The sequence below is a fragment of the Anolis carolinensis genome, chromosome 5 (assembly GCF_035594765.1).
Source record: "Anolis carolinensis isolate JA03-04 chromosome 5, rAnoCar3.1.pri, whole genome shotgun sequence".
Lineage (NCBI taxonomy): Eukaryota > Metazoa > Chordata > Lepidosauria > Squamata > Dactyloidae > Anolis > Anolis carolinensis.
In genome coordinates, this window is record NC_085845.1 from 53,412,748 (window position 1) to 53,433,061 (window position 20,314).

Below are 20,314 nucleotides of genomic sequence, written 5' to 3' on the forward strand. Positions count from 1 at the left end.
GTGGAATATGAGACTCCATGTGTGCATCCAGAACATGTTACTCATTGCATTGTAGCTTTTTGATGCCCCTAAAATAAGATTGTAGTGAAATAACAGACAAGGCAAGATAAAGATAATTCAGTAATAGTTTTTTTTTTCTGGGAAAAGTATGCCTTAGGACCTGATAGGATAAGGAAATAATGTGTGCAGTAAAGAGTAAGGTGCAAAGTGGATGAGATAGAGTTAAGTGACTGACAAGGAAATATAAGTACTCAGTGTATAAAGTGTATAGATAAGGGCATGGAAAATGACTGGGGAGAGATGATCAGAAGCAGAAAATGTCAGTGCAAAAGGCTAGTAAACAACAGATGAAGTAGGAAAATAGATATGTTGTATTGCTTTGGTGCTAACTACATACTAGTATACATTTTAGTGATACTGTATTTGTTTTCAAATTCTCGTTTCTGCTTTAACATACAATGCTTCCTTAAGACATTTAAGGAATGTTGGGCTGTAGTTGTAATATGTACGTTAAACTTCAGAAAACATAAGAGTCTAAATTGTTTTGTTGTGACTTCAGATCGTGCTAAAGATGGGGATCTGGGAGGCATTCAGGAAATGGGATGTAGTAGAGCAGAAAGAAAGCAGCTTGTCAAAATTTCTGTTCCCTATAGCCTGGAGGAATAGATTAGAGTTTAGGGAGGACCTTTAAACCGCTTTCTGAGTTAGGTAGATTTATAAATTAATGTTTTAGTGTTGGGATATTCATAGCAAGAGGGACAATTGCTTAAAATTGGAGTAAGTTATTTCTGTAAATGGAAAAATAAAACTCTAAATATCTTTCAGTGCAGTCATGTACATTGCGTGTCTACAATTCCAATATATTTTTGCATAAAAGCTGCAGAATGTCAAATTTCAAAGATAACTTAATCTATGCTTGATTTTTAAATATCACATCAAAGTTGTGGGAAGAATTGTCATGCATCTGGAACTGGGTGGGAGGTGATCAGAAATTATAGAAATAGAAGTGCTTTGATAATATGCCTATAGAAGTGTGTGGGAAGGGGTCATAAAGACATGTAAGTAGGGGCAAAAAGCTCAAAGAGGTAAAGTTTGGTTTTATCTTAAGACACAGGACCAAAAGGCAAAGACTCTGTGGTCTTCATGCAGCCTGGTGGTCCCAGTCACATAAAAATACTTGACCAGCTAGGAAAACCTCTCAGTTTCATTTCAGCAAAGCAATGGTAAAATATATGGTTTTAAAGTTTGCAAAAACTGTCATTTTGTTATGGCTTGAAATAAGAAGCTTGGGGCAAGTGTGTAGTCAGATAGTTGTTCATTTGTATCTATGCCTTATGCTGAGGATTTCTAATACTTTAATTTTTATTTTAGATTAACAGCAATATATATTATAAAACAACTTTACCAGGCTGGGAAAGTATTTCAGATTTTTTATAAAAAATATTGAGAAGTCTGCAAATGCCAACAACCATGATTAAACCTGCAAAAAAGGGGGAACAATTAAAGTTTTAATTAAAACTGCACATCTGGAGGGCTCAAACATCTAAATTATGTAAAAAATATAGAATGCTATTGAAAAAGACATCGAACCTCAACACTGATATCACAAAAACATATTTGATTTTTAAAAGAATAACCTTTTAACATGGCAGCAGGCATAAAACACCACTTGATTTAAAAAGGACATCTATCTCATCTGTTTGGCTCATGTATTCACTAGGGAATATCTCTTATACAAACGTTAGTAACAAAAAATTAGACACTTGTGTAACTTTTTATTATTGAATTCTATCCATCATCTCTAAGTTACCATCTGGCAACCAAAAAACCTGCCCACTGATACCATATTTTCTAAGATGATTATACATCTCTTATTTTGTCAGCTTCATATTTTTGTTTATTTATTTAAAATAAAGTTGCTGGTGGTAGATGAAATAATAACTGAAGATCTGGGATCACATTACTGTGCCCAGGTGTTTCAGTATAAAAATCAACACATTAAGCAAAATGTGACTGACCGTTCTAACCATGTCATATGTGTGTTTGAATGTTGATAACCATGCAATTGGATAACCTGCACTGTTGATAACCATGCAATATGTAGGAAAGATTAAAAAATGGATTCCATAAATCATCATTTCACCCTGGGCAACGTCCTTGCAGATGGCCAATTCTCTCACTCCAGAAGCAACTCTGGTTGCACCTGACACGAAAAAAAAAACCCTACCATTTCCCCATACCCCCCCCCCAGAAGCCCGCCCCCTTATCCTACCTCTTTCCCCATCCTCCTCAGATTTTATTGTTGAAAATTTTTAATTTTGAGGGCAATTCGCTTTTCAACATGACCTTATTTCTAATAGAGAAACCCATTTGTGCTTCAGAAATCTGGATCTACAGATTTCACATCTTGATGTCATTTGTCTTCAATTTAGAGGATAATACCACTCTTGTCTCTAATACCGTGCTTAGAATTCCATGCTTAGACCCTGGTAATCCTATGACTGCCATTCAATGCTATTTATCCTTCCAGTTCCAACAAATATCACTGAGGAAGGAAGATTCCAAAATGGCGGGTGCATTTTATAAGCACCTGTTTCCAATTATGATGTTGTTGTGTGATGCCCCTCAACCTTTGCAAAGCATGCTTCCCCTCTACAGGCAGTCCCCAAGTTATGAACAAGATGGGTTCCATAGGTTTGTTCTTAAGTTGAAATTGTATGTAAGTTGAAACAGGTATATTTTTAAGTGTAACTCCAGCTATATATGTATGTACGTATGAGCCCCGGTGGCGAAGTACGTTAACGCATTGAGCTGGAGACCGAAAGGTCCCAGGTTCAAACCCCGGGAGCGGCGGGAGCGGCCGCTGTTAGCTCCAACTCCTGCCAACCTAGCAGTTCGAAAACACGCAAATGTGAGTAGATCAATAGGTACCGCTCCGGCGGGAAGGTAACGGGGCTCCATGCAGTCATGCCGGCCACATGACCTTGGAGGTGTCTACGGACAACGCCGGCTGTTCGGTTTAGAAATTGAGATGAGCACCTACCCCCAGAGTCAGACATGACTGGACGTAACGTCAGGGGAAACCTTTACCTTTACCTATGTATGTATGTATGTATGTATGTATGTATACACACACACACACTTTGGGTAGTATAGGGAAGGGGTTAACACCCTTGTGGTGCTTGTTTCACTGTCTGGGCCCCTATTAAGAACATTTCATCTCACTTTCTGTCCCTGTGATAATTGGATTTTTGAAAAAATTGGCTTGTTGTGGAAACAAGGTTTGGTGAGAAGCTCTTAGTGAAGACACCTTTTCCCCATTCAGGGGTGAATTTCTCTTCCAAGGGATAGATTTCTCTCACTGCCGTTCCTAACTATGAGTCATTTGTAAGTTTGTAACTTAGGGACTTCCTGTTTTCTGATTCTGTTATTCTAATAGAGCAGAACATTGCACAAAGATCTGCTTCCAAATATTTTTGATCGACTTCTCTGCCTTTCTCTCCCCCTCTCTCATTCACACACACACACACACACACACACACACACACATGTATGTATGAGAAGAGGGTGGAATTTGCATTTAATACATGAGGAATATATTCCTAACTGATGAATACTACATGCACATTGATTTTTTCAATCTGTTCATCTGAGAGAATAATAGGATGGTGTCTAGAGTCTTCCTCACATCTCATTCATCTTCCTGACATAACTTAAGGAAAAAAATATAGATGTACAACATTGGCCACTAGAAGTAACCTAGCTCATGTTGAACACCTGATAAGCTTTCTTGTTAAGTTTGTACTTGACCAAAAGCTGGTATTCATTGCAAATGAATGCAGTTGAGGTCTTTTTTACTAACTGCAGGGGAGGAGGTCTCTTTGAGCCTAAGCATTTATTCATGTATATAGCACTAAATCATGTTGTAGCCTTATGTGTAAACATGTCTGGTTTCTGTATATGGATGCAACAGTATATTGTAGTTTTATCATTTCAAATGTGAACCACAAGCTTCTGCATTCACCTTCCAATATATGTCTGAACCATAATTGAGTAAAAACAGAATGAGGAGGAGAGGGTGAAGCTGGTAAACCCAAGCCTTGCTCATGATAAACTAAGCAGTTTATTGCTGCTTCTTTATACAGTCAGTATGTATAAAAATAGAGTGTACTAATCATTTACTTGTTGGGTAAAAGCGTGAAGGAGCCTATAAGTCACAACGTTTATTCTACTTTTATCTTGCTTGGAAGGGTTTTCCATTTTTAGAACAGAAAAACTATGATGTACTAACAGAAGAATAGTAGATGGCATCCATGCAAGAAGAAATGATCAAGAAGTTTAAAAAGGCATCCAAAGTATATATGTGTTCCTACTGCAACTGATGCTGATATGACTTATATAACAATACTGGGTTTATTTCTTCTTACAGATTTACCAGACCAGGTTCTGCGGGTTTTTAAAGCAGATCAGCAAAGCCGCTACATTATGATCAGTAAGGACACAACTGCAAAGGAAGTGGTAATTCAAGCAATCCGAGAGTTTGCCCTCACTACTACCCCTGATGCTTATTCTTTATGTGAAGTCTCAGTCACTCCAGAGGGTGTCATCAAGCAGCGGAGACTTCCAGATCAGCTCTCTAAACTAGCTGATAGAATACAACTTAGTGGAAGGTAAGAGGACATCATCATCCATATCAGGTTATAAATGAAGATACTCACTAAATAGAATGAAGTGTCATTTCAAATCAAGCTATTTCCTTATGAAAAATATGAATTGATTTCTGGGAAACTTGCTTTTTTCAGGTATTATCTGAAAAATAACATGGAGACAGAAACATTATGTTCAGATGAAGATGCTCAGGAATTGCTGAGAGAGAGCCAAATTTCACTACTACAGCTCAGCACTGTTGAGGTGGCAACCCAGCTTTCAATGCGTAACTTTGAACTGTTCCGCAACATTGAGCCTACGGAGTATATAGATGACTTGTTCAAACTGAAATCAAAATCTAGCTGTACTAATTTGAAAAAGTTTGAAGAATTAATAAACCAAGAAACCTTTTGGGTAGCATCTGAGATTCTGCGAGAAACCAACCAACTGAAAAGAATGAAGATAATTAAGCACTTCATTAAGATAGCATTGCACTGCAGGGAATGCAAGAACTTCAACTCTATGTTTGCAATAATAAGGTAAGCAAGACTATAATTCTTTCCTGCAATTCCACATAAGTTTTAATAAGGAATAGTGTGTAAAGTGATACTTCATGATGAAAAGATGCTAGATAATAAGAAGGGAATACTGTTTATACCCATTACTTTCTTCAGTTTTGTAGCCAGTAGGCAAAATGATTGTAATTTACTGTGTTAATATAAACAATGAAGCTTTATCAAGTGTTTATCAAAATCGTCAGCAATCTAAGGCATTTCTGGGCTATGTGACAATACTCTGATACAAAATCGTTAATGAGAGAAGAAATCTGATAACTGTTGTGAAGGATCATGTAAAAATTTGTTAGCCGATCTGAAACAATTAATTTTATGATTGCCTAATTCAAGAATTTTAGTTGCCTATCTCAGCTTGAAGATACTGGCTGTAACTGAATGACAGTTATCTAGGACTTGGACAATAGAGGGCTTTTATCCTCAATATCACTACAGCATCTAAATGAGCAGGGCTAGTCAATGCCTCTTCTAAACCTCTGGTAATAACATGCTCCCTTTGCTGGTATACTAAAGGAATGACTCATAGCATTTTACAGCTGCAGTTCCTGAATAGACTTCAGTGTGCTACTCATTGCAATTCTTCCATCTGGCAGTAACAAATGCTTACTGATGATCATTGCAACATATTTGTACCCCAAATGGCCCTTGTTTATAAATGTGTCTATTGCCTCCACGTTGCTTGGAAAGCAATATCTGAGTGTTCTTTAGTAGGAAAAGAATGGAATATCACTGCTATAATAATCTTTTGTTCACTCTTTAGTTCACAAACACTGTTTGGACATGTAGTCCATACAAAATCCATATTTTAAAGATACCTTTTGGACATCAGAGTTTTTATCTAATAGCATTGATGTTTTAACCAACTGGCATTCATTTATTTTTGTTCTTACTTCAAAAACGTCATATAAGAGTGCACATTTGGGGTGCTGTGCCTATCTGTTAAATGAACACTAAATAACTTTTGAACTCCTACTTAATCACCTTTAAATCTTTTAAACTCATTCTTTAGCGGCCTGAATTTAGCCCCTGTTGCAAGACTGCGTACTACTTGGGAAAAACTTCCAAGCAAATATGAAAAATTATTTCAAGATCTTCAGGATTTGTTTGATCCATCTAGGAACATGGCAAAATACCGCAATGTATTGAATAGCCAAAACCTACAGCCCCCAATTATTCCACTGTTCCCTGTAATAAAAAAGGACCTTACATTCCTTCATGAAGGTAAGTGAAAAACATTTAAATGTTTACCTTGTATTGGGTATTTAGAATCAATACAGCATAAACTATATTGGATCTAATCTTTTTTATTAAGAGCAGACTTCTCTAGTTATTACCTGTAATGTTTTCGCTCATCTAGGAAATGACTCAAAAGTAGAAGGTTTGGTTAATTTTGAGAAACTGCGGATGATTGCGAAAGAGATCCGTCATGTGGGTCGAATGGCTTCTGTTAACATGGATCCTGCACTAATGTTCAGGACTAGGTGAGTTGTTTTAATCAATAGAAATGCATGTGAAATACATAATGAAATACAACTGTAATGTTAGCCTATTGGTCACATTTCTCTGGGATGCAGCCATTGTTTCGCATCTTTGAATTTTAAGTTAATTCAAGATAAGAGCCCTCAATAAATGTGCTTATTATGGAGGAAATATTGCCATCCTTTGTCAAAGGTAATAACTGGTCATCTATGCAGGGCTATGAAACCCACTCCTATAATGTTTTCTTCCGGAAGCAGGGCAGTTTGATACTGCTGTAGGAACTTACTGAAAACTGTCCAGCAAAACCTGCCCAATTTTTCCACCAATCTATCCTTCAGGAAGAAAGTTGAGAAAGTTTTGCAGTGTTGCTTAGGGATGCTTACAGCACTTATGACCAATATTGCATAACTGGCCACTCTTCTGTCAAGAAAGGCAGACTGGAAGAAGGTTTTGTACATTTTTAGCTGGAGGTGCTTTGAAATATAACAAAATTAAAGACAAAAGCTAGACTTACATGTCAAACAATTTTTAAAAAAAAATAATCAAATTTCCTTTCCTGGTAGAGGCATTACAGGGAGAATGTCTATCTCTTAGATAGTTTTTTTTTTTAAGGGCTGTGGAGGTAAAGGGAATTTAATAAACATTTAATTGCTTGCTATTTGTTTCTTAAATACAGGTAGTTATAAATGCATTTTCACTAAATCTATTAAAACATGTAAATGATTCTATTTGGTGCACTGTGTGGAGAGTGGCAACTGAGTGCATAAATGTTTTTAAAGAAATATATATTATGGGAAGTTCAGAGGAGCAGAATGTATTCTAAGGTTTAGAGTACCATCTTGTGCTAAAGGTGTAATTAAATAAATGTGAATTGAGCTTGATGTGAAATACGCTTTAATCCTAATATTATAGTATTCTATACTGTGCTGACTTGGAGAAGGCTGTTCTGGGCTTTCTGGTACTACTTGTCCCAAAGTCTGATCTTTTCCTTCTAAGCTTATAATCCTTCTCTGTCTCTTCTTTAAATCCATGCTTCAATACTCATGGCTCTCACTTGCAGGAAGAAGAAGTGGAGGAGTCTGGGGTAAGTGGTTGGAGAGAACATGTGCGGACCTCCATTCTTTTCTGAATTGTATCCTATTTGCTTCCCCCTTTTGTTAACCCTTTTGTACTTGCATCGTATTTAATCCCAGTGTTGCTTTTGCTTGAAATCATAAATCCAAGAGCTGTGAAACCTTATAGAAATGCTAGCTACGAGATTACTCATTTTCATCTATCAGCCTATAACTACCTTATACGAACCAGTCATAGAGAGAAGTCATCAAATGAAATTGCATGATGGTGGTTCAGATAGAAATTGGATATAAATAAATGTATAGTTGTTAAATTAAAAAGCTATCCAAATCTATTTGTATTCTATATTTTATTACAATGTTTTTTACAGCTCAACTAACTACATCGTCTTTCTACAAACCAGCCTTCATTTTTGCTGTTAACAAATTGGAAGCAAAATATCTCACAAACAGAGAAACATTTAGATTTGCATGCTATTTTCTCATTAACTAATAGAGTTTTAACAAGTCCTGTTCAGCTGGGGACAGTGGGTGGGAATAAGATTTTTGATATGTCATAAGTGGAATTAATATTTTAATAGATGTATCCAAAAGCATACAAAGAGCCTTTTCTGCTATGTTTTTGAATGTAGCTTGTTTTAAAATTCTTTGAAGTTTGGCTGAAATCCCTTGTTGCTACATGAGCCAGAATTAATGCTCTTCTCTTTCAAGTACCCAGCCAACTGTTAGAAAAATAGCTTTGCCATTTTACAGAGATAAAAAGTTCCACTTTTTTGCGGGTTAGATCTCAGGGACATAGTTTAATAGATACATACATGCCATTACAGCTGAGTTTGATAGTATTCTTGATGTTATCCTTTTCTTTGTTTTGGCTGTATGACGTACTTGACTGAGGCATGTCAGCTTTGCTATAGATTGATATTCATGCAGACCTTTACATGTTTCAAGTTCAATGAAGAATGTGGTGATGGGTAACGCTTATGCAATCATTTTGTCTTCCTTCATCCCAGGTCTCTCAGTCAAGGAAGTACAAATGCAGCAGTATTAGATGTTGCACAGACAGGTGGACACAAAAAGCGGGTTCGGCGCAGTTCCTTCCTCAATGCCAAAAAGCTCTATGAAGATGCCCAGATGGCTCGTAAAGTCAAGCAGTATCTCTCTAATTTAGACCTGGAGATGGATGAAGAGAGCCTCCAGGCCCTCTCTCTGCAATGTGAACCAGCCAGCAATACATGTGAGTATTTTCCCTTTAATTTAAATAAATCAATATAAAATTGCAACAGAAATACTTGTTTATGCATGTCTTATTTTGGTACTGTTTGACTGCAGATTAGTATTTGTGTTAACTAGGGACTCATGATTTGTTATATATCTTTAGACAAGGCCAAGAGAGGTGTTGATTGGTTAGCAAGAAGGGAAATGATAATAAGCAATCTGTATTTTATTTCCCTTCTTGCTAACTAATCTAGACTTCTCTTGGACTTGTCTAAAGATTTATAACAAATCTGAGGTTACTTATGCCTCTCAATTTTTTTTATTTTGTGCAGACATAAACTAATGACTTCTCCACTATTATGTTAAGATGGCATATTAGTATAGTTTGTGATAATGTATTGCATAGGACTTTAAAAGATAAAGGTTTTAGAACTCAAAGAGTGCCTCATTTGCCCAGTAACTTTTAAAATAGATATTGATAAAACTTATTAATGTCTGAAGAAATTGATTGTATTCCACAAATGTTTAGGCCACTTAAAATTTCATTTGTTTGTTAAAGTAGCCGTATCGTCGTACCTAGCATTTTACAATCAAGGCAACAACAAAATAGTTCCCTATTCTTAGGTTTATAGTTTGAATAAGATGTGACACAAAATGAAAAGGGGATGGCAATGTGGGAGGGGATACTCCCTTTTCTTCTCTCTGTGCAGTTGGGATCGAGGGAGACCTTTCATCCACTATGTGTTAATTTTTAATATAAAACCTTTCTTGCCACAAGACTGTGGTTTTTGTTTACACAGATTAACAGAGCTCTCACTCTATATGTGTTTAATATAAAATCCAAGGACTTCTATACAATGTTGATAACAGTCTTAATACAGTGTACTTTCTACTTTTTGCTCCAGTACCCAAGACTCCAGGGGACAAGCGGTCTGGAAAGCCTGAAACATCTCCAGTTGCACATAGGTCAGCACTCCAGCAAAAAGTACAGCAGCAACACAAACCAAGCCAAGCATTGCAGGTCCCTGCTGTGTCGCTTTATCCTTCACGTAAGAAAGTACCAGTCAAGGACCTCCCACCATTCGGTAAGTGCTGTGAACAGTTCCGCCTTGTAGAAAAAATACTTGATGTTGTTCAACAAAATCTCAATAACATTTTTAAAGATACTTTTATTAAACGATTGACAGAAGTTAAGTATTTTATTTTCACAATAAAGAATTAACACATGGCAAAGTGGAAAAAGCAAGCTTTCCTATATTTTTATTATTGCATTGCATTGATTGAACAAGTGCTAACTAAATCAGTGTTGGCGATCAAACATAACTTGTGATAATTGCCAAGCATTGCAAAAATAAAAATATATTTTAAGGCACCTGGTGGTTTGAAGCAGATGAAATTGGGCTGATAACTAATAAAATGGATATATCCAAATATTTGCTAAGTGCATATTCAGAATTCTGAATTATTAATATTCTCTTGTTATTACAGTTTTTGAACATTAGTCATGAATGCCAGGGAAACCATGGTAAATGTTGGGAGGTCAGAAATTAATTTTGATGTAAAGCAAGAACATAGGTGAACTGCCAGGGGATTCCCTAAACACTCCAACTTATCCTATATGCACCTTTTTGCTATGCATCAGAACAGTTGCTTTGTAAATGTTCAGAATCACCTGTTTTTTCCTGCTGACTCTGTGTATTTCATGATGGTATGACAGCACCATGTCACAAATGTCACTAAATGTAAAGCAAGCAGTATCTTTGGGTTAACTGTGGTGTAAAAAAGGTTATGGAAGTTCATTACTGTGGTTGCTGGTCTGATGCTTTTTGGCTTGCCGTGCTGCTCTGGCAGAGAGTGAAACAGCCAGTACAGGAAAGCTGGATCTCTGCATTCACCCAAAATATGGGCTTTTTTTTTTGAAGAACAAATAAAGAGATAAGCATTGGACTGCAGCTTGGCCTGTCTACAATGCATTGTTTTCAATGAAAATCTCCCTCCACATTCTGAAGATGAACATTTGTATAGACATCCCATTGAAACCAATACAGACTAAGAAGACATCATTTACTCTTGTTTGTATGTTTTGATTCCTTTCCAGTTTAAACTGAGCACTAAACATGCCCCCAGATCAGAAGCCATGGTCTAAACTTGATTGGTATGAGAACCATTAGTATACAACCAGTAGTCTGCATAAAAACCACAAAAACATATGTGCTTTTACTAGAAAAAACTGCCAGAGCTCAGTGTTTTCATCCTCGTAACATTGTTATATTTAATACAATATATGTATAGAAATGTTGATGTGTCTCTTTTCTTGAAGGGATAAATTCCCCACAAGCTTTAAAGAAAATACTTTCACTCTCTGAAGAAGGCAGTTTAGAGCGTCATAAGAAGCAAGCTGAGGACACTATTTCAAATGCGTCGTCACAGCTGTCTTCTCCTCCCACTTCACCTCAGAGCTCTCCAAGGAAAGGTATATAAGTGCCATCAAGTGCTTTTCATCTCTCTCTAATGGTTTCTTCTCCAGTCATGATTAGGATGAATGTAGTTTGTTGTTCTGTTAAGATGCCAAATGGTTTTGTTTTCAGTTTCCCACAATCCAATTATGCAAATAAGTTTCCCCTCCCTCTTCAAATGATGAAGTCTGAAAATTGAAGTAAATATACACATTTAAGCGCAACAAACTGTTCAATTATGAAATTATTGATTGTATGGTATTTTGATTTGTTTTTATAATTTCAGCTTTTGTTGTTTCATGATTATTGCTTTTATTGCTATGACCGGTTTAGTACAGCATTGTATATAATGGGACCAGAGCATTCACAGATTTTGATATCCATGAGGGCATCCCAGAACCAAACTTCATTGTATACCAAGGGCCCACTGTACTTTTATTTCATTTTGAATGTTATGCCTTATATGTTTTAATGATCTGTGTATTGACTTAAGCAATTGTTAGAAACTAGGAACTTTATCAAGCATTGATGCCTTTAAGCTCACCTTGAGATAAAGGCAGGCTATACATTTAATAAATAGATAAATAAAACAATGTTAATAAAACAAATATGTATGTAATAGTATCTGAAGTATTTAAAATCTGTTTGATACCATGTTAATTGCAAAACATAATAAAACTGCTATCTGAGTGGGGGGGGGGGTTGGACTGAAGTTTACTGATCAGCCTCAAACATAAACAACATATGAAATATCAGATCTTAAATGTAAATATCAAGTTTTATTTCATCAGGTTTGTGTATTACTATACCATAAGCATAAGAAATACAAAGTGTTTGTTTGGAAAGCACACGGAATGGTTGCTGGATTGGCTCCATTTTCTGCAGCGTATTATTGTCATTTCAGCCCCATTAGATAACACATCAAGTTTGGTGACTCTGTGTTCAATTATGCATGACAGAAAGACAAACATTCCAACTTGTATAATAGCTGAGACATTGTATTTTATTTGTTCTTCTGATAAAAATATAAAATCAGATTAAAGGGATTTACAGTTTGAATTTTAATGCAAATGCTGGAAACTTGGTAATTAAGTGACATAATTATTTTCCCTGTGCAGGTTATACTCTTGCTCCCAGTGGCACAGTGGATAACTTCTCAGACTCTGGTCACAGTGAAATTTCTTCCAGGTCTAGCATTGTCAGCAATTCTTCATTTGACTCAATGCCAGTGTCACTACATGATGAAAGGAGACAGAGGCACTCCGTCAGCATTGTGGAAACTAATCTTGGAGTGGGCAGAATTGACAGAAGAGCCATGATTGAACCAGATCAGTACAGCCTAGGGTATTTTTTTTTGTCTGTGTAATTATGTTTTTTATTAAAAGGTTACTTGAAGGGTTTAGGTTTCCACTTGAGAGCATATATTAGGGATGCATCACTTTATAACTATGCATACCCTTATGACTTGGAAGAGTAGCATGGCGATAATATAGCTTTAATATGATTTCAAGGTTGATATGTCCTTTTGGTATTTAGATTTCAATATATAGCATAAGATAACAGAAATCGCAGAACGTGGATGTGGACTTCGCCCTGACCAATTGGGAGCCAGGCTGCATATAAAATAGATGGGTTTTGATAATGTCATTGGAATGGAACAATAAGTGGGAATTGAGACTAACGCAATCTAGATTTCCCTCTGGAAAAATAATGCATGGCAGGACTTTTGATACTGTGTTTCAGCTGATCCACAAAATTTTATTGAGGTCTCCGTACAACTTTGACCACAGCTAGCCTTAAGGTTGGGTAAATGCTGTGGTTCTTAACTTTGAATATGTTTTAATGGATTTTAACTGTGATTTTTTAAATACTGTTTATCTTTAACTCTATTTTAATGTTTGCATATTTGTATATTTTAAATTGTATGCCAGTAATTTTATGTTAAACCACTTTGAGTTTCCTTTGGGAAAAATAAAGCAGGGTATAAATATAATAATAGTAATGATGATGATGATAATGATGATGATAATAAATGAGGAATGAGGTGAAAGTAAAACTGTAGGTTGGTGTGCATTCCTTGTAGAGAAGTTAAATTTAAAATTTAACTTCTACTTGTGGCAAAATAATGAACGCCACACTGTTCCTTTAGTATTCTAGTTGCTAGTGCTTATATACATTGTAATATATATATTGTTTTCATTATTTTCATTTCCTTGTAGCTCCTATGCACCACTGTCAGAGAACAGAGGCCTGTATGCTGGGGCAACCATGCTTTCTTCACCCAGTACAGAGGAACTGTCCCAGGATCAGGGAGATCGAGCATCACTTGATGCGGCAGATAGTGGCCGTGGCAGTTGGACTTCTTGCTCAAGTGGTTCCCATGACAATATTCAGACAATACAGCACCAGCGAAGTTGGGAAACCCTTCCTTTTGGACATGCTCATTTCGATAGTTCAGGCGATGGGGCAGGACTATGGGCCTCAGGCAGCCACATGGACCCGATGATGTTCTCCGATCATGGCACAAAGTATGGCAGGCAGAGTCAAGGTAGGGAGGGCCTTGATCAAGCACAGTCCAGAGCAAGCTGGGCCTCCTCCACAGGCTACTGGGGAGAGGACTCTGAAGGTGATACAGGTACCATAAAACGTAGGGGTGGGAAGGATGTGTCAATTGAAGCTGAAACCAGTAGCATAACATCTCTATCAGCAGAGGACTCACGGCCAGTTCCCATGTCAGCTCATATAGCTGTGTCAACAAGTAATACAAAGGGTCTTCTTGGTAAGTTTAACTCTTTTACGATAAAGTATTTTATATTCATATGCATTTTTCAAATATTTTTCCATTTTTTAAAGCAAAACATAACATCATTTTACAGTCTTATCTGATTTTTGATTTTTCAGTAAAGCCATTGTGCTATGAGAAATTATGCTTCCTATTGCAAATAATCCATTATTGGGTTGATGTTCTGATAAATAGTGTCTTGAACTTGTCTTAATGTTGTCTACATTTCATCATCATTGGAAACTCTGGTTCTGTTTTCCAGCTTTATTAGTAAGTTTAGATCAGTGGTTCTTAACCTGTGGGTCCCCAGGTGTTTTGGCCTACAACTCCCAGAAATCTCAGCCAGTTTACCAGGTGTTAGGATTTCTGGGAGTTGAAGGCCAAAACATGTGGGGACTCACAGGTTGAGAACCACTGGTTTAGACCAATGTCCTTAAATGTGTGGGTGTATAAGCATTATATCATTAGGAATACTATAAGCACTATATTTTTATGGAATGATCTGTGTGACAATCTATTATCACAAGGTTTTTTTCACACTTTCATGGTGCTATTAGTGGCACATGAGTGGTAGTTCAACTTCCCTCGTTCCCATCAGTTGCTGTGTTCACTGGAAATGATGGGACTTGTCATTCAATATTAGAGAATAAAAGGATCTGCTTAAATCATTTTACAGAAATGAGACTATTCCGGACTGATTTACGGCTACAGCACGAGGTTTTTGGAGGAATGGATTTTAATAATATGTTTTATATTTTTATATTGTTTTAATTGTTTTATTGGATTTTCATTGCTGTTTTAATTATGTGTAGGCATTGAATTGTTGCCAATTTGTACGCCGCCCTGAGTCCCTTCGGGTGAGAAGGGCGGGATATAAATGTTGTAAATAAATAAATAAATAAATAAGTTTAGATCATGATTTCTTTAGGGACGTTAGGGCTTTTTCATGTTTTTATATTACTTAATAAGCAGCTGGTCTGTTACAGAGAGAGGTGAAGGCCCACAAGCCCTAGTAAGACTTTAAGGAAGGAGAAAGGTTCGTCCTGGATCTATATAGACTGAGTAGCAATGGGACCTTCCATTTTATATGCTTTTCACTCCCTGTTGACAATCAACAGTGCCTGATTCCCTCGGCCTGCAGCTTCATAGAATTAAAGTGGAGAGGCAAGCTTCTATCTAAAGGGACCCAGAAAACTAATGATCACTTAATTATCTGTTGCTGCAGCAATATGATAAACATTATATAATCAAATGTAACAGCACTTTCAGCAACTAACTAACAATTACAAATCATAATTCTCTCTTCATGCTCCAGAAGTGCATTTCAAGAGGGACACTCCCCATGAACCCCCTCTTTTGCTTACCCCAAATATTTCTTCATGGGATTTAAAGTTTTCATCCTTCCTCCACCTTTTTCATCAAAAAATTACCTTTTTAAAGTTTTGTGTTTTTTATGAATTACCGTGCATACGAAAGGAAGCAAAACCCAGTACATGAAGAATGTATACATGCTGATTTGTTCTTTGTAATCCGAATAATACATTTTATTATTTTAAGTTAATTGGAGAAATTTAGGGAAAACATTCATTTTATCAGAATGTGAACTCAGGTCAGAAAACTCTATATCAAACAGTTGTAGCTCTAACAAATATTCAAGGTGTAAAGTGGGTTAGTGCTATTTGCATTTTTGCTAAAAGATGAAAACACTGTCATATTGCTTCTACTGCAATGTCATCTTATCAACTGTTATTTATGAACCTAAGCTTGAGATTCTTTTTCAAGGTGCCATCTTGCCTTGTGTGCATAATATAGTCTCATCACAAGCTGACTTCTATAATTGGACCAGGTTTTATCCGACTTCACTGCTCATTTCACTTTTTTCATCTTCTGCATCTTTGCTAGTGCATTGATATGTCATCTAAAAGTGTTATAAGTGATGTGTGTACATCCATATATTACATATAATACTAATCCCTTGGTATATGTATGTAACATGGGTGTGTTGGCACAATTCAGCCAGAACAAAGCGTTTTTGCATCTTGCTTTATTTGAATGGGAAAGGTTAAAATACACATTCTGCATCATAATAAAATCAAAGAGATATAAATGTTCTACTATTTGGCTGACTTGTATCTACACTCTGTTTTACTTTTAATGCCAAACTCTTATGAAACCTGACCTCTGTTGGCAGCACATTAGAGCTACCTTTAATAAGATTTAATGCAGCCAAGTACAAATAGTCATAATTTCTGCAACAAATATGTTGAAAAAAATAATTGCTAATAATTTGCTGTTTTACTGCAGCTCGAAAAGAGGGTCGCTATCGTGAACCACCACCAACCCCACCTGGTTATGTAGGAATACCTATCGACTTCGCAGAAAGCGTTTCCCACCCACCCCGAAAGCCACCAGATTACAACGTAGCACTTCAGAGGTCTAGGATGGTGGCACGTTCCAGCGAAACCCCAGGGATTTCACCGCCAGCGTCCCAGCAGCAAACACAGGGTCATTCATCTGCCAGGCCTGTGAACAAATCTCAGTGGCATAAACCAAATGAGTCAGACCCACATCTTGCTCACTATCAGTCTCAAGGGTTTTCAACAGAAGAGGATGGTAAACACGTTATCACATTTTGAAAATGAATACATTCCAAAGTGCTTTTTTATCCTGAAGAGATGGTGCAGGTGCAGGGAAGATGGTCCTACTGTTACCAGGCTCTTAGCATATTTTATCTGCATTGTTACCTAATGGTTTATAGTAGATAAAAAAGCAGCTGTTAAGATTGCTGTTTTTATGACGAGCATTCTAGGTTTCTCTCAAGTCTTTCAGCTGTTAACAAAGCTCATGCCATATTTTTGGATTTTTTAGTATGGTGTGTTGTTTTTCTCTCAGACTGAACTCCTGTTGAAAGAATGCTCAAAGCTTTCCTTTTGATCTAAAATCAAGAGGTGGTTAATTGCACAGATTGGTATGCCTAGCTGTTATGAAATGTGCTCTTGTTTTGGAGATTTGAAGGCTATGGTTTAATACAGCCACATTCAGGGCTGCAGACTATTTCTTATAAATGTGTAAAAATTACATCCCTGCTGAGTAAAATAATAATTAGATGACATTGAATTGTAAATGTCAGAGTGCCATTTAAGTTATGATGTATAGTGTTTAATGTAAAGGGGGAACCAAGGAAGGGTGGTCCAAAATATTTAGAAGTGTCCATGTTCAATGAAACTAAAATGGGATATTTAGCTTTGAAGACCATGAAATTTATTTCCCTTCTGTCCTGTTGTGTTTGCAGAAGATGAGCAAGTCTCTGCCGTCTAAAGAAGTGGGGCTTTCTGGATCCTGAGTGAGCCAACTAAAAGGAGAGCACAAGATGATGCCCCTAGTATAGGAGCCTTGGAACTCTAAGTAAAGGATGGTGGACCTGTTTGCCTCCTTCCCTGCCTTAAAGCAGCATGGGGCTTCTTCTCTCCCTTCTCCCCCCACACTTCTCCCCTTTGCATGTGAAATACTGTGAAGAAATCGCCCTGGCACTTTTCAAACTGCGTTGCTTGAATGCACAGTGCAGCGTCCTCCCAGCTGCCACTGTCGCTGTCTGCCACATCACACAGTATCATTCCAAATTCCAAGATCAACACATCAGAATGATTAAGTCTGACTGCACTTCCCTGATGCCTGGAAGCATTTTTGTTTTGTTCTTCCTCAGATTTTAATCATGATCCTAGCACTTCACCTCGTTGGGATAATGAGATCATCTAGTTGACAAGCTACATTTTGGCCTTTAACCTATTAGGAAAAAATGTGTTGGAATCCTTCAAGTACACAGTGCTTGTTTGTTTGTTTACAATGCCTTTGTTGCTATTTTAAATGTTGTGTGCAGAACGGAAGAAAAAGTTACACCTGCATAATTACAGTATTATTTTGTACTTTTTAAGAATGGTTTGCCAGCCTGGACTACTTTTTTGGGGAGGTGGGGGGGATTGTTGTGGCTAAATAAAGATGGTATGACCTATAGGGAGGATTCAGCCTTTCATTGACTTTCGAGCTCCATTTTTAGTGTTCCACTCAAAGCACAGCTGATACATTGTAGAATTTACTGCGAGTAATCAGCGGAGAAAGAAAACCTTTTGTATCCCTCTGCTGTGTCTTGAGGAATACAGGATGGTGAATGAAAGATTTTTTTTTCCAATCAGAGTACAAATTGCAACCTCACCTTTTCAAATATCTCCTTCACTTACCCCCACCCTTGTATAGTTGTTGTCACAAATAAATTATAATAACACTACAGTTAATGCAATTGAGAAAACTGCTGCTAATGCAAACTCCTAATACTGATCCAAGAACCTTGTTTCTATTGGCTTAGTATTGGAAAATTATGGACCTTTTAAAGAGAAACAATCAATGTAGGATCGGCCAGCCTTTGTAGTACAAACTTATTCACAACTGGACGGCTTCTATGGAACACTTCATGTGTAGAGAAGGCCAATGGATAGCAATCACCTGCTCACAGCTGCTATTAACCCTTGAGGAATGACATCCCCAACCCCTATTTTTATGTTGGTTTTGCACAGACTCCGGAAAAGTGAAGGCTGCCAATCCGAGTAGTACTCAGATGTGAGGAACTGCTGGTCTTGGATTTTTTTTCATTGAACTCAGCTGATCATATTGATCAGTAGATAAACGTAAATAGCTTCAACTTCTAAAGATCAAATTGCAGTGTTTTTTCACTGTATTGAATAAAGTCAGTGCTTTATTTAATTCTACTTTCTTCTGTAATCATGGCTTTTTGTCTACTTGCTTATATATCACATTGTCAATTATGCATTTGTAATTTTACATGTAATATGCATTTGCCAGTTTCATTATATAGGCTATGGACCTCATGTGCATATAGCAAGACAAAACAAACCTAGCTGTATCACAAGTTGCACAAATGTTATATAGGCATTAAGTAATTGTAGACCATAGGACTGCTAATCTCAGTTCACTCTGTGATGTCAAGTGCAGAATGTACAACTAACTGGTGATTTCCTCATACTTTTTGATACTACTTGTACCTGTATGTCTTTTAGAAAGACATTGGTGGAGTCTGTATCCTTTTGTATTTTTAATACAATAATTGTACATATTGGTTATATATTTTTGTTGAAAATGGTAGAAATGTACTATGTTTATGCTTCTATCCAGTTTTGTATGAAGCTGGAATATAAATAAATATAACGTTAATGATCTCTGTATTGTTCTGTGTTGTCCTGTATATATGCTTAAGCTATAATTTGTGTGTGTGAGAGAGAGGGGGGGGATGAATCACATGTATAACATTGATTTTTGGTCTCAGTGAGGTCAAGATCCCAATACTAGCGGCAGTAGCAAATGTTTAAACTTATACAGTGACATGCTGCTAACACTTAAGAACAGTAACATCTCACTGTATTGCCAACTAAGCTAAAGTTAACTAAATGATGTTGATACACTAAGACTGAACACCCTGACTTCTTGATTCCTGTGGAAGAACTTGAGGAGAAAGTACCTTTCAAAGATCGAAGGACTGGGGGCATGCTGCTTATCTTGAGTATCTTTTCCCCTTCTCTCTTCAGTTTAAGTAAGGGTTCCCTCCATATCATAGTCCTTGATGAACTAACAATAAAAAGATTTGGAAAACAGCTTAAGTAATGTGTCATTAAGGCAATAAATCTGTGTTACGTTATACTTTTGCAGATCGAGATTGACATGGTTGTTTTTCAATTTATTTTTTTAATTCCTGGACCTATGAAACTAGGTTACTTTATTTATTACAGTATTTATATTCTTATATACTTGAACCTGGATATCTCCCTGACATGTCCTTTTCTATGTTTAGAGAAGCACTGGTTGTTAACCTTCCCTAGCAATCAAGTTTTGTCATTGAAGCACAGCTTTGCCACCTCAGTGAAAAACCAAGCCTTGATTTCAAGAATGAAGAGCTTTTTCTTTGTTTCTAAATTAATTTTGGTTCTTTCAAAGAGATCGAATGCTGGAATAAATGCTGGGTCCCATATTTGTTGGCTTGAATGCCAAGTGCACACTTGCATGTGTGAATTAGTTATCACTAAT

At 36.8% G+C, this 20,314-nt stretch overlaps 1 protein-coding gene across 7 annotated transcripts in view; it reads left to right on the plus strand.

The window, feature by feature from the left end:
• rapgef2 (Rap guanine nucleotide exchange factor 2) overlaps window positions 1-19,452 on the plus strand; it is a 229,581-nt gene extending 210,129 nt beyond the window's left edge. For 5 of the 7 annotated variants that reach the window (XM_062981227.1, XM_062981228.1, XM_062981230.1 and 2 more), the window contains 12 exons: window positions 4,430-4,670; window positions 4,803-5,186; window positions 6,229-6,440; window positions 6,577-6,700; window positions 7,759-7,782; window positions 8,782-9,005; window positions 9,892-10,071; window positions 11,307-11,459; window positions 12,561-12,786; window positions 13,662-14,221; window positions 16,529-16,837; window positions 17,517-19,452. In XM_062981227.1, the coding sequence (XP_062837297.1) occupies window positions 4,430-4,670; window positions 4,803-5,186; window positions 6,229-6,440; window positions 6,577-6,700; window positions 7,759-7,782; window positions 8,782-9,005; window positions 9,892-10,071; window positions 11,307-11,459; window positions 12,561-12,786; window positions 13,662-14,221; window positions 16,529-16,837; window positions 17,517-17,542 (2,663 nt within the window). In that variant the 3' untranslated portion in view covers window positions 17,543-19,452. The remainder of the gene's footprint in view (window positions 1-4,429; window positions 4,671-4,802; window positions 5,187-6,228; window positions 6,441-6,576; window positions 6,701-7,758; window positions 7,783-8,781; window positions 9,006-9,891; window positions 10,072-11,306; window positions 11,460-12,560; window positions 12,787-13,661; window positions 14,222-16,528; window positions 16,838-17,516) is intronic. The other 2 variants (XM_062981231.1, XM_062981229.1) reach the window with 2 other exon arrangements.
• Window positions 19,453-20,314: the final 862 nt, after the last annotated feature.